This window comes from Scyliorhinus torazame, chromosome 2, assembly GCF_047496885.1.
Source record: "Scyliorhinus torazame isolate Kashiwa2021f chromosome 2, sScyTor2.1, whole genome shotgun sequence".
NCBI lineage: Eukaryota > Metazoa > Chordata > Chondrichthyes > Carcharhiniformes > Scyliorhinidae > Scyliorhinus > Scyliorhinus torazame.
Genome location: NC_092708.1, coordinates 49,757,352 through 49,773,368, shown reverse-complemented (window position 1 = coordinate 49,773,368; position 16,017 = coordinate 49,757,352). Strand labels below are relative to the sequence as shown.

Here is a 16,017-nt window from a genome sequence, read left to right as displayed (position 1 = left end):
CCTACAAGTGGAAACATCCTCTCCACTCTATCCAGGCCTTGCAGTGTCTTGTCAGTTTCAATAAGATCCCCTCTCATCCTTCTAAATTCCAACGAGTACAGACCCAGAGTCCGCAAACGTTCGTCATACGACAAGTTCTTCATTCCAGGGATCATTCTTGTGAACCTCCTCTGGACCCTTTCCAAGGCCAGCACATCCTTCCTTAGATACGGGGCCCAAAACTGCTCACAATACTCCAAATGGGGTCTGACCAGAGCCTTATACAGCCTCAGACGTACATCCCTGGTCTTGTATTTTAGCCCTATTGACATGAATGCTAACATTGCATTTGCCTTCTTAACTGCCGACTGAACCTGCACATTAACCTCAAGAGAATCATGAACAAGGACTCCCAAGTCCCTTTGCGCTTCTGCTTTCCAAAGCATTTCCACATTTAGAAAATAGCCTATGCCTAAATTCCTCCTTCCAAAGTGCATAACCTCACATTTTTCCACATTGTATTTCATTTGCCACTTCATTGCCCACTCTCCTAGCTTGTCCACGTCCTTCTGCAGCCCCCTTGCTTCAATACTACCTGTCCCTCCACAAATCTTTGTATCATCTGCAAACTTAGATTTGCCTTCAGTACCTTCTTCCAGATCATTAATATATATTGTAAAAAGTTGTGGTCCCAGCACAGAGCCCTGAGGCACACCACTAGTCACCGGTTGCCATCCTGAAAAAGACCCCTTTATCCCCACTCTCTGCCTTCTGCCAGTCAGCCAATCCTCTATCCATGCCAGGATCTTACGCTGAACATCATGAGCTCTAAACTTATTTAACAGTCTCCTATGCGGCACCTTGTCAAAGGCCTTCTGGAAATCTAAATAAATCACGTCCACTGGTTCTCCTTTGTCTAACTTCGTTGTTACCTCCTCAAAGAACTCAAACAGATTTGTCAGACATGACCTCCCTTTGACAAAGCCGTGCTGACTCAATCCTATTTTACCATGCACTTCGCGATCTCATCTTTAATAACAGACTCTAAAATCTTACCAATGACCGAAGTCAGGCTAATCGGCCTATAATTTCCCATCTTCTGCCTCCCTCCCTTCTTAAACAGTGGTGTTACATTCGCCACATTCCAATCCTCTGGGACCCTTCCTGCCTCCAGTGATTCCTGAAAGATCATCATTAATGCCTCTACAATTTCCTCAGCTATCTCTTTTAGGACCCTGGGGTGCAGTCCATCCGGTCCAGGTGACTTATCCGCCTTCAGACCTTTCAGTTTCCCCAGAACCTTCTCCTTAGTAATGGTCATTGCACTCACCCCTGCCCCCTGATTCACCTGGAGCTCTGGCATACCACTGGTGTCTTCCACCGTGAAGACTGATGCAAAGTAATTATTCAGTCCCTCTGCCATTTCTTTGTTTCCTATTATTACTTCTCCAGCCACATTTTCCAGTGGTCCAACGTCTATTTTTGCCTCTCTCTTACCTTTTATATGTTGAAAAGATATCTTCCGATCTTCCTTTATATTACTAGCTAGTTTGCACTCATACTTCATCGTCTCCCCCCTTATTGCTTTTTTAGTTGTCCTCTGCTCGCTTTTAAAGGCTCCCCAATCCTCTGGTTTCCCACTAATCCTCGCTACTTTGTATGCTTTTTCTTTAGCCTTTATGCTGTCCTTGACATCCCTCATCATGCCTTGTCCTCCCCTTAGCACGTTTCCTCCTCCTTGGGATGAATTTCTGTTGTGCCTCCCTAATAACCCCCAAAAACCCCTGCCATTGCTGTTACACTATCTTCCCTGCTCGGCTCCTTTTCCAATCAACTCTGGCTAGCTCCTCCCTCATGCCTTTGTAGTTACCCTTATTTAATTGTAATACCATGACATTTGATTGCAGCTTCTCCCTCTCAAACTGCAGGGTAAATTCTATCATATTGTGGTCACTGCTCCCTTAGGGTTCCTTCACCTTTAAAGTTCCCTAATCAAGTCTCATTATACATCACCAAATCCAGAATTGCCTGTTCCCTAGTAGGCTCTGTCACAAGCTGCTCCAAAAAATCATTTCTTAGACATTCCACAAATTCCATTTCTTGGGATCCACTACCAACCTGGTGCCATAGCCTTTGAAGGAGAGCAAGGAGGCAAGTCCCTTTTTCATTGTCCTTATGCTTGCTGGGGGGGTTATGCCTGGACCTCTGGGACTAGCTGGGATCAATGTGGTGGCAAGGTTGTGAACTCGGGGTGTCCCCCTCAAGATGCGGATGCCATGGCTGAACCTCCCATTGCTTTTGCGAAAGACTAGCAAATCACCCTTAAGGTGTTACTTACAAGTTCCTGACTGTTTAAACTATTGACTGTTGCCAGTATCCATGAAATGCTCTGACGTTTCCTGACCGTGTAGAGATCCATCTATCCCGCCCACCTGGAAACTCTCATGTATCAGCAGTCTAATGAAGGGGACGGGCTTGGCCATGCTCAATCGCCAGACCACCAGGTGCTGGGACTCCTTTGATGCACAGCTCCACAGCAGAGGAACAGAACTACCCTACACAAAGGCATATGCACGGATGGCTGCTGGAACCTCCCTGGCACACAGCACCCTCTCAGAGTAACAGTCTCACTAGTGAGACTATCAGCCAACCCACTTGCAAGGATCAGGTGAATTCTCCAGGCCCAGCAGGTCAACCACTCCCCATTGGTATTGCGTGGTGTGAGTGGATGGATCCCGGACGCACCCAGGAACCATGGACGTTATTCTCCCAGTCCTGGGCAGGGCCGGAGAATCCCCGCGGCCGGCCCGACACGATAGTCTCCGCAGAGCAGAGAATCAGCGCCAGCGTGGTTGGCGCAGCGACGGTCGCTCTAAGCGGCAGGCCCGCTGATTCTCCGGCCCGAATGGGCCGAGCGGCCGTGAAAAAAAAACAGAATCCTGCCGGCGCCGTCCACACCTGCTCGCAGCCGGCGCGATTTCTGCATGCAAGGGTCGGGTGGGGGCCTCCGATGCGGCCTAGCCCTCTGATCGGTGGGCCGGCCTCTCTGTTCTTCGGCCTCTTTTCCCATGTGCCAGCCCCTCTACTCCTGCGCCATGTTGCGATTGGGGCCGGCGCGTTGAAGGAGGCCACCGCGCATGCGCGCGTTGGCGCCAGCACCACTGCGCATGCGCGGATCCCGCAGCGCCAGGTTCGCACCGGGATCGGCAGCTGGAGCGGCGTGAACCGCTCCAGTGCCGTGCAGGGTCCCTGTAGGACCCAGAATTACTCCTGGCAGCGGCCTGTTCACGTCGTCGTAAAACGCGACGGCGTTTACAAGGCCTGGACACTCTGCCAAGGGATGAGAGAAGCCCGCCCCTTGTCCCAATTGGTACGTCATACATGGTGGCCTGCTGCGTTCTGCACATGCTGGAAGACAGGGAAGATCGGCAAGCCTGACTGGACGAGGATGGTGTTGGTGATGAGCCGGCAAGGACTGGGAGTTTGGCTCAACAGGCTGTGGAATTGAGTTCTTCAGGGCCATTCAACCAGAGAGAACCTGATCAGCTTGATTCGCCAGCTAGGAGGCCAAAAGACTGGCAGCTCCATCGCTATGGTCCCACCTTCAGTCCCTTCTGTCTCATTGCCCCCCCCCCACCCCCCAAACCCTTTCACCCCTTGCCATGAACTGCTCCCTCCCCTCGCTCCCTCCCTCCAAGGGTCAACTCAGCATCACAGCAGTGTGCTGGGCCTGGGCAACGCATATCAGCGGGTCTGGCCTGCGGGACAGAGGATAATGAAGACTCACTGCAAGATGAGCTGTGATGCTCCTCATTGTGTGACAAAGTCGGAGACCCGTCTTTCGGATAACATACCATTGTCTGCCCGGATGATTCCTGGTTGTGCAATGGGTGTTCCTTCTCATGGGCCACATTATTTTGGGGGAGGGGGAAATGGAGCAAGCTTTGGGGTTATAGACAGAGGAGCTTTTGAGCCCTGTGGCCCCCATGGCCTATCACCTCTCGGTGAGGGGGAGGCAGGGGTGTGTGAATGCCTGCGGGACATCCATAGGTCCGATGAGCCCTTAACCTCCTCCCCATCCCCACTCCCCACCACCCGTACCCAAGCAGTCCAGGTCCCAGTCCCAACCCAATCTTCCCACCCATGAGACACAGATCGGACTGGTGGTGGAAAAGTGTTTAATGGTGCATTTTTTTCAGATTATGCCTCCTTTCCTCTGACCCAGGGCAGCGCAGTAGCACAGTGGTTAGCACCATTGCTTCACAGCTCCAGGGTACCCGGTTCTCTTCCTGACTTGGGTCACTGTCTGTGTGGAGTCTGCACGTTCTCCCAGTGTCTGCGTGGGTTTCCTCCGGGTGCTCAGGTTTCCTCCCACAAGTTCCGAAAGACTTGCTGTTAGGTAATTTGGACATTTTGAATTCTCCATCGGTGTACCTGAACAGGTGCCGGAATGTGGCGACTAGGGACTTTTCACAGTAACTTCCTTGCACTGTTAATGTAAGTCTACCTGTGACAATAAAGATTATTATTGTTGCACTATGTTCCACTATACCCGTGCCAAAAAGTGCCGTCCAACTTCCTGATCTTCTGTGGCTTCCCGCTCCTTCCAAGTGTGCCCCAGATTGCACACCAGGAGTGAGGGTGGCCTACTGCATGTCTCGCCCTCTGCCTTGTGATACCATCCTTGGCAGCCATCCACTGGAGGCCTGGGCATGAATCCTGTCTGCTGCCCATCAGGCGCGCTGGTGTCAAGGTGGTGGTGGGTGGGGGGGGGATGATTCAGAAGGCCTACAGTGTTGCAGCACCTCCCTTGCAAGAGGTCCAGTGGGTTCCATGCCTCTTTAAGCATGCTTCCGCCCGTCTTCTGACACTCCCATTAAATTATGGCCCGCTTTAGCCTTGGGGACGCAGAAAGGACATAATGAGATTCCATCTGCCAGTTTTATGGGGTGGGTTTCTATCTGGTGACATGTGTGGACACGGCGCCTGGCCAAAGGGGCCAGTGCATATGCTGGAGTTCCCTGGATAGTGGGTTCGAGGGACATCCTGGTTGGTGGAGTGTTACTGCCAGGATGTACCCCTTTACTGGCATACAAGGGGTTTGGGCTATTAATACAAACACTTGTTCTCATAAAGATTAACCACTGAACAAATTTTCCATTTAAGTGTTGTGGTGAAAGGAACAACCAGAATTTATTTCCTTTCACCAACTGTCCATGAGCAGAAGGTATTTTGAATTTTTCTTTTAAAAAGCAAACTGCAGCACATTTTCTGAAACCAGCAGTTTGTGTATTCCAACTTATTAAGGCTTCAAGGAGCAGACTATTGTTCAGCCTGGAGATCCGCTTTTTTATCGGTTGGATGTTAGCAGCAGACTGTGTTTCCCAGTTCTCAAAGGAATAAAAAGATTTCAAAATGGTTGCTCGAGTCATGTGGCCTTCTTTCTCCACAATTTCAAAAGGGGTGTTTACCCAGTGTGTGGAACTATCTTTCATTTCAGGACTTATCGTGTCCCAGCCACTAGTTTCTGAAAGAGTTATGATCTATATTGAGGGCCTTGTAACAGGATGCCATTGTCTCGGGACACACACCCCTCTAGGGAGGCAAGTTTATTAAGATGCAAATTACATCCATTGTCCCCTCAATGGTCCCATTTTGAAATGGACCTGAACAATCTCAAGTGTGACCTGACCAGTCCTATGTGTGAGATGAATCTGTTAACAGCTCTGCAGGCATCTGCTAGTCTCCTAGTTTCATGATCATACGATATTTACAATTGGAGTAAGATTCCATGATGATGAGGAGATAGAAATTGTTTTGTTCTTGTAACTCCTATTGGTAGTCTTCAAAAAATAAGGGCCAATCCTGCGGTCATGTGACTTGTATCAGCCATATTTTTTTCGTCAGCAGAAACCGCATTTCAAAAAACGGCAAAAAAGTTTGATATACAGTGTTGGATTCCTGTCCAGAGGTTATTGGCTATAGGGATTAAGTACTTGAAGGGCTATAAATGTAGTGAATGGGACTTTATCAATGAGAGCCTACTTTTAAAAAACAGGGAAATTATCAACATACACTTGGAACTTTATTTATTCTCAGCATGGGTCATGAAGTCTGCCTATGGTAGATATTGGATGAGTTGATATGGAAATTGTAAGGGCAAAGGGTGGTGATTACAGGGCATGGAAAATTGGCACCAATTTGGCATTGGAGCTATAAAGGGCCTTGGGGGCTGGGTCTAGGTTAGCATGGAGGGTAGAAGGAATCATGGGACGGGTAGAGGGGACTAGTTTGGCATGGAGGGTTTGAGGGGCCATGGGAGCATGAGGGGGTCAGGGCTGGAGGGACTGTTTCTTTTACAACCAGTCAGAGTGACCACGATTGTTTCACTCCAACCCCACTCCCCTTACCTTGATATAGCATTGTCAAACAAAAACATACCATAGTCTTTCCTGCTCCTCGGGGACCAACAATTAGGACAGAGTTGCTCTCTCCATGAACAGCTGTTTGTTTTAGAAGATCCATCAAATTTCTGGAAATCAGCAAAGCAACACAGAATTAGACAGATTTTTGTTAGGCAAGGGGGTCAAGGGTTATGCAGGGTGGCAAGAGATAGGAAAGTGGAGCAGAGACCACAGCCAGATCAGCTATGAACTTACTGAATAGCAGGCTCGAAGGGCGAGATGGCCTACTGCTGTATTCTTAACAAATCTAAAAATGTACATGAACTAGGAATATTCTGAATAGATGACAAAATCTTATGATATACTTGGTTTCCTTATCTGTGCGAATGTACTGCAAAATTCCATATTCTTATAAGCTGCTGAATGCCTTTCAACATTTGTTTGTATACTTATATAAAACATTCAATGTGTGTTTCAAAATAGAAAAACTGCTTGAAACTGTCTAATAAACACTTATTTTAATAAATTGTGGGGAACGTACTGAAATCTATCATGAGACCGAAACAGTTTGAACTGATCAAGGATTAGCATTTATAATGGATGGTTATGTCTGCCTTCAATTCACTGACGTGAGGGTGAAGTACAACAGAATTAAAATATGAAAATGCTGCAAATACACAGGAATGCCATGTCCACGGATCCTGGAAGACAGCAAGACAGTTAGGCAAGGCAGCAAACAGCCATACAGGATACTTTTCTTTATTCGCTGAGACACAGAATCTAAGAGTGAGGAGGTTATTCTGGAATCGTATGAAATACGAGTTAGGCCACAGTAGAGTACAAAGAACAAAGAAATGTACAGCACAGGAACAGGCCCTTCGGCCCTCCAAGCCCGTGCCGACCATGCTGCCCGAATAAACTACAATCTCCTACACTTCCTGGGTCCGTATCCCTCTATTCCCATTCTATTCATATATTTGTCAAGATGCCCCTTAAATGTCCCTATCGTCCCTGCTTCCACTACCACCTCCGGTAGCGAGTTCCAGGCACCCACTACCCTCTGCGTAAAAAACATGCCTCGTACATCTACTCCAAACCTTGCCCCTCTCACCTTAAACCTATGTCCCCTAGTAATTGACCCCTCTACCCTGGGGAAAAGCCTCTGACTATCCACTCTGTCTATGCCCCTCATAATTTTGTAGACCTCTATCAGGTCTCCCCTCAACCTCCTTCGTTCCAGTGAGAACAAACCGAGTTTATTCAACCGCTCCTCATAGCTAATGCCCTCCATACCAGGCAACATTCTGGTAAACCTCTTCTGCACCCTCTCTAAAGCCTCCACATCCTTCTGGTAGTGTGGCGACCAGAATTGAACACTATACCCCAAGTGTGGCCTAACTAAGGTTCTATACAGCTGCAACATGACTTGCCAATTCTTATACTCAATGCCCCGGCCAATGAAGGCAAGCATGCCGTATGCCTTCTTGACTACCTTCTCCACCTGTGTTGCCCCTTTCAATGACCTGTGGACCTGTACTCCTAGATCTCTTTGACTTTCAATACTCTTGAGGGTTCTACCATTCACTGTATATTCCCTAACTGCATTAGACCTTCCAAAATGCATTACCTCACATTTGTCCGGATTAAACTCCATCTGCCATCTCTCCGCCCAAGTCTCCAGACAATCTAAATCCTGCTGTATCCTCCGACAGTCCTCATCGCTATCCGCAATTCCACCAACCTTTGTGTCGTCTGCAAACTTACTAATCAGACCAGTTACATTTTCCTCCAAATCATTTATATATACTACAAAGAGCAAAGGTCCCAGCACTGATCCCTGTGGAACACCACTGGTCACAGCCCTCCAATTAGAAAAGCATCCCTCCATTGCTACCCTCTGCCTTCTATGGCCTAGCCAGTTCTGTATCCACCTTGCCAGTTCACCCCTGATCCCGTGTGACTTCACCTTTTGTACTAGTCTACCATGAGGGACCTTGTCAAAGGCCTTACTGAAGTCCATATAGACAACATCTACTGCCCTACCTGCATCAATCATCTTAGTGACCTCCTCGAAAAACTCTATCAAGTTAGTGAGACACGACCTCCCCTTCACAAAACCGTGCTGCCTCTCACTAATACGTCCATTTGCTTCCAAATGGGAGTAGATCCTGTCTCTAAGAATTCTCTCCAGTAATTTCCCTACCACTGAAGTAAGGCTCACCGGCCTGTAGTTCCCGGGATTATCCTTGCTACCCTTCTTAAACAGAGGAACAACATTGGCTATTCTCCAGTCCTCCGGGACATCCCCTGAAGACAGCGAGGATCCAAAGATTTCTGTCAAGGCCTCAGCAATTTCCTCTCCAGCCTCCTTCAGTATTCTGGGGTAGATCCCATCAGGCCCTGGGGACTTATCTACCTTAATATTTTTTAAGACCCCCAACACCTCGTCTTTTTGGATCTCAATATGACCCAGGCTATCTACACACCCTTCTCCAGACTCAACATCTACCAATTTCTTCTCTTTGGTGAATACTGATGCAAAGTATTCATTTAGTACCTCGCCCATTTCCTCTGGCTCCACACATAGATTCCCTTGCCTATCCTTCAGTGGGCCAACCCTTTCCCTGGCTACCCTCTTGCTTTTTATGTACGTGGAAAAAGCCTGGGGACTTTCCTTAACCCTATTTGCCAATGACTTTTCGTGACCCCTTCTAGCCCTCCTGACTCCTTGCTTAAGTTCCTTCCTACTTTCCTTATATTCCACGCAGGCTTCGTCTGTTCCCAGCCTTTTAGCCCTGACAAATGCCTCCTTTTTCTTTTTGACGAGGCCTACAATATCACTCGTCATCCAAGGTTCCCGAAAATTGCCGTATTTATCCTTCTTCCTCACAGGAACATGCCAGTCCTGTATTCCTTTCAACTGCCACTTGAAAGCCTCCCACATGTCAGATGTTGATTTGCCCTCAAACATCCGCCCCCAATCTATGTTCTTCAGTTCCCGCCTAATATTGTCATAATTAGCCTTCCCCCAATTTAGCACATTCATCCTCGGACCACTCTTATCCTTGTCCACCAGTACTTTAAAACTTACTGAATTGTGGTCACTGTTACCGAAATGCTCCCCTACTGAAACATCTACCACCTGGCCGGGCTCATTCCCCAATACCAGGTCCAGTACCGCCCCTTCCCTCGTTGGACTGTCTACATATTGTTTTAAGAAGCCCTCCTGGATGCTCCTTACAAACTCCGCCCCGTCTAAGCCCCTGGCACTAAGTGAGTCCCAGTCAATATTGGGGAAGTTGAAGTCTCCCATCACCACAACCCTGTTGTTTTTACTCTTTTCCAAAATCTGTCTACCTATCTGCTCCTCTATCTCCCTCTGGCTGTTGGGAGGCCTGTAGTATACCCCCAACATTGTGACTGCACCCTTCTTATTCCTGATCTCTACCCATATAGCCTCACTGCCCTCTGAGGTGTCCTCTCGCAGTACAGCTGTGATATTCTCCCGAACAAGTAGCGAAACTCCACCCCCCCTTTTACATCCCCCTCTATCCCGACTGAAACATCTAAATCCTGGAACGTTTAGCTGCCAATCCTGCCCTTCCCTCAACCAGGTCTCTGTAATGGCAACAACATCATAGTTCCAAGTACTAATCCAAGCTCTAAGTTCATCTGCCTTACCCGCAATGCTCCTTGCATTAAAACATATGCACTTCAGGCCACCAGACCCGCTGTGTTCAGCAACTTCTCCCTGTCTGCTCTGCCTCAGAGCCACACTGTCCCGATTCCCTAGTTCTCCCTCAATGCTCTCAACTTCTGACCTATTGCTCCCGTGCCCACCGCCCTGCCATACTAGTTTAAACCCTCCCGTGTGACACTAGAAAACCTCGCGGCCAGGATATTTATGCCTCTCCAGTTTAGATGCAACCCGTCCTTCTTATACAGGTCACACCTGCCCCGGAAGAGCTCCCAGTGGTCCAGATAATGGAAACCCTCCCTCCTACACCAGCTGTTTAGCCACGTGTTTAGCTGCTCTATCTTCCTATTTCTAGCCTCACTGGCACGTGGCACAGGGAGTAATCCCGAGATTACAACCCTCGAGGTCCTGTCTTTTAACTTTCTGCCTAGCTCCCTGAACTCCTGCTGCAGGACCTCATGCCCCTTCCTGCCTATGTCGTTAGTACCACTATGTACAACTACCTCTGCCTGTTTGCCCTCCCCCTTCAGGATGCCCTCTACCCGTTCGGAGACATCCTGGACCCTGGCACCAGGGAGGCAACATACCATCCTGGAGTCTCTTTCACGTCCACAGAAGCGCCTATCTGTGCCCCTGACTATAGAGTCCCCTATTACTATTACTCTTCTGCGCTTTGACCCTCCCTTCTGAACATCAGAGCCAGCCGTGGTGCCACTACTCTGGCTGCTGCTGTTTTCCCCTGATAGGCTATCACCCCCGACAGTATCCAAAGGGGTATATCTGTTCGAGAGGGGGACAACCACAGGGGATTCCTGCACTGACTGCCTGCCCTTTCTGGTGGTCACCCATTTCTCTGCCTGCAACTTGGGTGTGACCACATTTACATAACTGCGATCTATGACGCTTTCCGCCACCTGCATGCTCCTAAGTGCATCCAATTGCTGCTCCAACCGAACCATGCGGTCTGTGAGGAGCTCCAGTTGGGTGCACTTTCTGCAGATGAATCCATCCGGGACGCTGGAAGCCTCCCGGACCTGCCACATCTCACAGTCAGAGCACAGCACCCCTCTAACTGACATTGCGTCAATTAATTAAAATTAAAATTTGTCTTTTTAAAAAAAAAAATTTTTTTTTTTTTAATTTCAAAGTTACTGTCAACTATCTGTTTCCTAGCACGAGATTTCTAATAGAAATGCGATAGCTAACTATAGTATTATGTACAGTTTTGGTTACTGGAATATAGGAAGGATGCAATTGCACTAGAGAGGGCGCGTACATAGGAAATTTACAAAGATGCTGCCAGGAAGCAAAATTTAAGCTCTTAGGAAAGATTTGATAGGCTGGGCCTATTTTCTTTGGTGCAGAGGAGTCGAGGGGAGATTTAGTTGAGGTGCACAAAATTATGAGGGGCCGAGGTAGAGTTGATAGGGAGGGCATATTTCTGTTCGTGTGGAGAGGTCAATACCCAGCAGGCGTGGATTTAAAGTCAAGTGATCAGTGGAAGGATTTGAGGGCAGATTTTTCACCCATCCATCACCACCTTAATAATTCACACTTTTCAACACCAGCACACGACAGCTGTGGAACATGCAATCTACAAGATGTACTGCAGCAACTTGCCATGTATTCTTCGACTGCACCTTCCAAAGCCTCAACCTCCACCGCTGAGCAGGGCAAGGGCAGCAGATGGGGCCACACCACCTGAACGCTCCTCTCCATGGCACACACCACCTTGACTTGGGAATATATTGCCATTTTTTCACTGTTGCGGGATCAAACTCCTTACTTAGCAGCACTCTGTGTGCACCTATGCCAAAGGACTTGAAATGTTTCACGGTCCACCTTTTCAAGGGCAATTAGGGATAAGCAATAAATACTGGTTTTTGCCAGTGATGCCCACACAAAAAAAGTATCAATGAAGAATACTACAACACAGCTGATTCAGGCAAGTATCACTTACTTGTACTGAGCTTCTACTCCAAAAGGTTTGCCAGGGAGATGATGGCAGAATCGTGCTCTTAATATCATTTGTACCTGTAAATCCAATGAGAAACGATAAAGATTATTCTATTTATAACAAGCATTATATAAACTTACATACGTTCTCAAAAGCAAAAAATATTTTTCTTTCATTTTCTCAGACATCTACAGACGCTGAAAGATGTCTTCATAGTAACGGGATATGGCGTTGACTCATCGATCGACTTTTCCAATGCGCCACAGCAAAAAACCGCACCGACCTCCTCAGAAGACAAACACAGGACACAACCAACATAGTACCCTTCGTCATCCAATCCTTCCCCAGAGTGGAGAAACTACGACATCTTCTTCGCAGCCTTCAACACGTCATCGATGAAGACGGACATCTTGCCAAGGTCATCCTCATACCCCCACTACTTGCCTTCAAACAACCACGCAACCTCAAACCATTGTTTGCAGCAAACTACCCAGCCTTCAGAACAGCGACCAAGACACCACACAACCCTGCCATGGCAATCTCTGCAAGACGTGCCAGATCATCGACATGGGTACCACCATTACACGCAAGAACACCACCCACCAGGTACGTGGTACATACTCATGCAACTCAGCCAACGTTGTCTACCTCATACAGGAAAGGATGTCCTGAAGCGTGGTACATTGGCGAGACCATGCAGACACTGTAACAACGGATGAACGGACATCGCGCAACAATTGCCAGGCAGGAATGTTCCCTTCCAGTCGGGGAACACTTCAGCAGTCAAGGGCATTCAGCCTCGGATCTTCGGGTAAGCGATCTCCAAGGTGGCCTTCAGGACGCGCGACAACGCAGAATCGCCGAGCAGAAACTTATAGCCAAGTTACGCACACGAGTACGGCCTCAACCGGGACCTTGGATTCATGTTGCATTACATTCACTCCCCACCATCTGGCCTGAGTGTGCGAAATCCTACCAACTGTCCTGGCTTGAGACAATTCACACCTTTTTAATCTGCTCTGCCTAGACCTGTAAAGACTTTGTTACCTGCAAAGACTCGCATTCAAAGTATCGTCTTGCATTTCTGACTTTGTCTATATATATGTTTCTGTAACCTACCTCTTCATTCACCTGAGGAAAGAGTAGTGCTCCAAAAGCTAGTGATTCGAAACAAACCTGTTGGACTTTCACCTGGTGTTTTAAGACTTCTTACTGCAGTCATAAAAGAGTGAGGTAATCATTCATTCATCCTAACCACCCACATGATTACAGATAAAAGGCTATTGTTTTGATAGCATGGAGTGTAGATAATTTGAAGGATTGTATTTAGTTCAAGCTACGCAAGTGATGGGATTTAGTGGGATACAGGTGATGTGATTAATGGGAGGAGCCATGTCTGTCTGTAGTTTTGCAGTTTGTTGTGGGATTTTAAGTTGAACAACAGTTTTGCCAAATACTGTTAGATTGAGCAGACTGGATCTTCCTGAAAGTTTCAGAGAGAGAATCTATCTCCAATGCTGAGCAAGTAATCAGTTTTGTTTAGTGGCATTTGAATTGCATTGGGTTGCTTAATTAAAATTAGTGACAGGCGCAGATAGTAAGTTTAAGTTTTTCCTTATATTTTAAGAATTGTTTTACTGATAACTGTAAAGCTATTTCTTTGATGTTATTGTGGTTAATTCTGTCTTCAAATTAAAGTTTGTTTTAATACAAAAGACACCTATTGGTCAGAGTCATCACTCCTGGGGTGAAGTATCCTTTCCTCACAGTTTTACAAATTGGAAAATTGCTTGGGTTTCTCAACCAGTATCCGAACAAAAAGGTCGTGTCTGGCCCAGTACCCTAACAACTTTAGCCTTCCGACCCTAAAGGTGCCTCTGGCTGCTAAGCAACAGCTCATTATTTCTCAACTCATGTTTATTCTTCATGCCGTAAACACTTGGAAAATAGTTTGAGACCTACCCCCATGCATGCAAACACCTTTGTTTAACATGAATCTAACTCGATGATTATTCGTCTTTCACAAAAACACAAAATTAAACCCACTTAAATATATACCTTATTTCTAATTTTTAACAATACAAATATAGATCACTTAAAACTACCTCGGTCTTCCTCACACAGCACATGAACTGCAGATCGCTGGACGGTTAAATATCATTGCAAAAGTCAATGAAGAAATCGTAGGGAATAGGCCAAAAAAAACACCAATGCACTCAGAAGATGGAGAAGCAGAAATCAGGTGGCAATCCATGCAAGGTAAGCATTAACCTTTAGGGTCGGAAGGCTTAAAAAAGTTCGAACCACTTTTTTGTTCGAATACTGGTCAAGAAACCCAAGCAATTTTCCAATTTGTAAAACTGTGAGGAAAGGATACTTCACCCAGGAGTGATGACTCTGACCAATAGATGCCTTTTGTATTGAAACAAACTTTAATTTGAAGACAGAATTAACCACAATAACACCAAAGAAATAGCTTTACAATTATCAGTAAAACAATTCTTAAAATATAAGGAAAAACTTAAACTTAGTATCTGCGCCTGTCGCTAATTTCAATTAAGCAACCCAATGCAATTCAAATGCCACTTAACAAAACAGATTACTTGCTCAGCTGTGGAGATAGGATCTCTCTCTGAAACTTTCAGGAAGATCCAGTCTGCTCAATCCAGATTTTTGCTCCTTAGTCACACAATTTCCTGGCTCGCCGGACCAGTCATTAGCTATAGGTCACCAATGATAAACCCACATGCATAATTACTAATGTTGGTTTTCAAAATCAGTTCAAAGTTGAACAGGTTAAAAAATAGTTTAAAAAACTAGTAATAAGTATACTTAAAATTAATTTACTTTGGCAAATGCTCCAAACTAATCAAGCATAGGTAGAAGCTACGGACCAATGATCTTCCAGCATTTTTTATTCGACCAAGATGATCAAAGGTTCCTTTCACGAGAGAGCTAGGTATACAAAACTGGATTAGACTGCAAGTAGAATATTGTGTACAGTCTGAGCACTGTACTGTAGAAAGGATATAGTGGCTTTGAAATTAGTGCAGCCAAGATTCAACAGTGTTACTCGGGTTCCAAAGGTTAAATTATGAAACTAGATTACATAAACTAGACTTGGATTAAATATGTTCAAGGGTGAGACGGACAGATTTTTAATTAGTATGGGAATCAAGGGGTATGGGGTTAAGGCGGGAAAGTGGAGTTGAGGGCTATCATATCTGACCAGAATCACAGAATACTACAGTGCAGAAGAGGTCCTTCAGCCCATCGAGTCGGCACTGACGCATGAAAGGCCCTGACCTGCCGACCTAAATCACGTGCCAGCACTTGGCCCACAGCTTTGAATGTTATGGCATGCCAAATACTCATCTATGTACTTTGTAAAGGATGGGAAGCATCCTGCCTCTATCACCCTCAGTGCATTCCAAACCGTCACCACTCTTTGGGAAAAGGTTTTTCCTCAAATCCCCCCCTAAACCTCCCACTCCTCACTTTGAACTTGTGTCCCCCTCGTGGAGTGACGTGGAGGCTTTGGAGAGGATGCAGAGGTTTACCAGGATGTTGCCTGGTCTGGAGGGTGTTAGCTATGTGGAGAGGCTGAATACAACATAGAACATTACAGCGCAGTACAGGCCCTTCGACCCTTGATGTTGCGCCGACCTGTGAAACCACTCTAAAGCCCATCTACACTATTCCCTTATCATCCATATGTCTATCAATGACCATTTGAATGCCCTGAGACTCGGACTATTTTCATTAGAAAGACGGAGGTTGAGGGGTGACCTGATAGAGGTCTACAAGATTATGATGGGAATGGATAGAGTGGATGTGCAGGCACTCTTTCCCAGGGTGGAGGGGTCAGTCACCAGGGAGCATAGGTTTAAGGTCCGTGGGGCAAAGTTTAGAGGAGATGTGTGAGGCAGGTTTTTTTTTTTACGCAGAGGGTGGTGAGTGCCTGGAACGCGTTGCCAGGG

General features: G+C 46.7%; 1 protein-coding gene across 3 annotated transcripts in view; it reads right to left on the bottom strand.

The window, feature by feature from the left end:
• orc4 (origin recognition complex, subunit 4) overlaps nt 1–16,017 on the bottom strand; it is a 140,080-nt gene that overhangs the window by 100,334 nt on the left and 23,729 nt on the right. For all 3 annotated transcript variants that reach the window (XM_072471375.1, XM_072471383.1, XM_072471393.1), the window contains 2 exons: nt 12,041–12,114; nt 6,421–6,511 (listed from right to left, as the gene is read on the bottom strand). In XM_072471375.1, the coding sequence (XP_072327476.1) occupies nt 6,421–6,511; nt 12,041–12,114 (165 nt within the window). The remainder of the gene's footprint in view (nt 1–6,420; nt 6,512–12,040; nt 12,115–16,017) is intronic.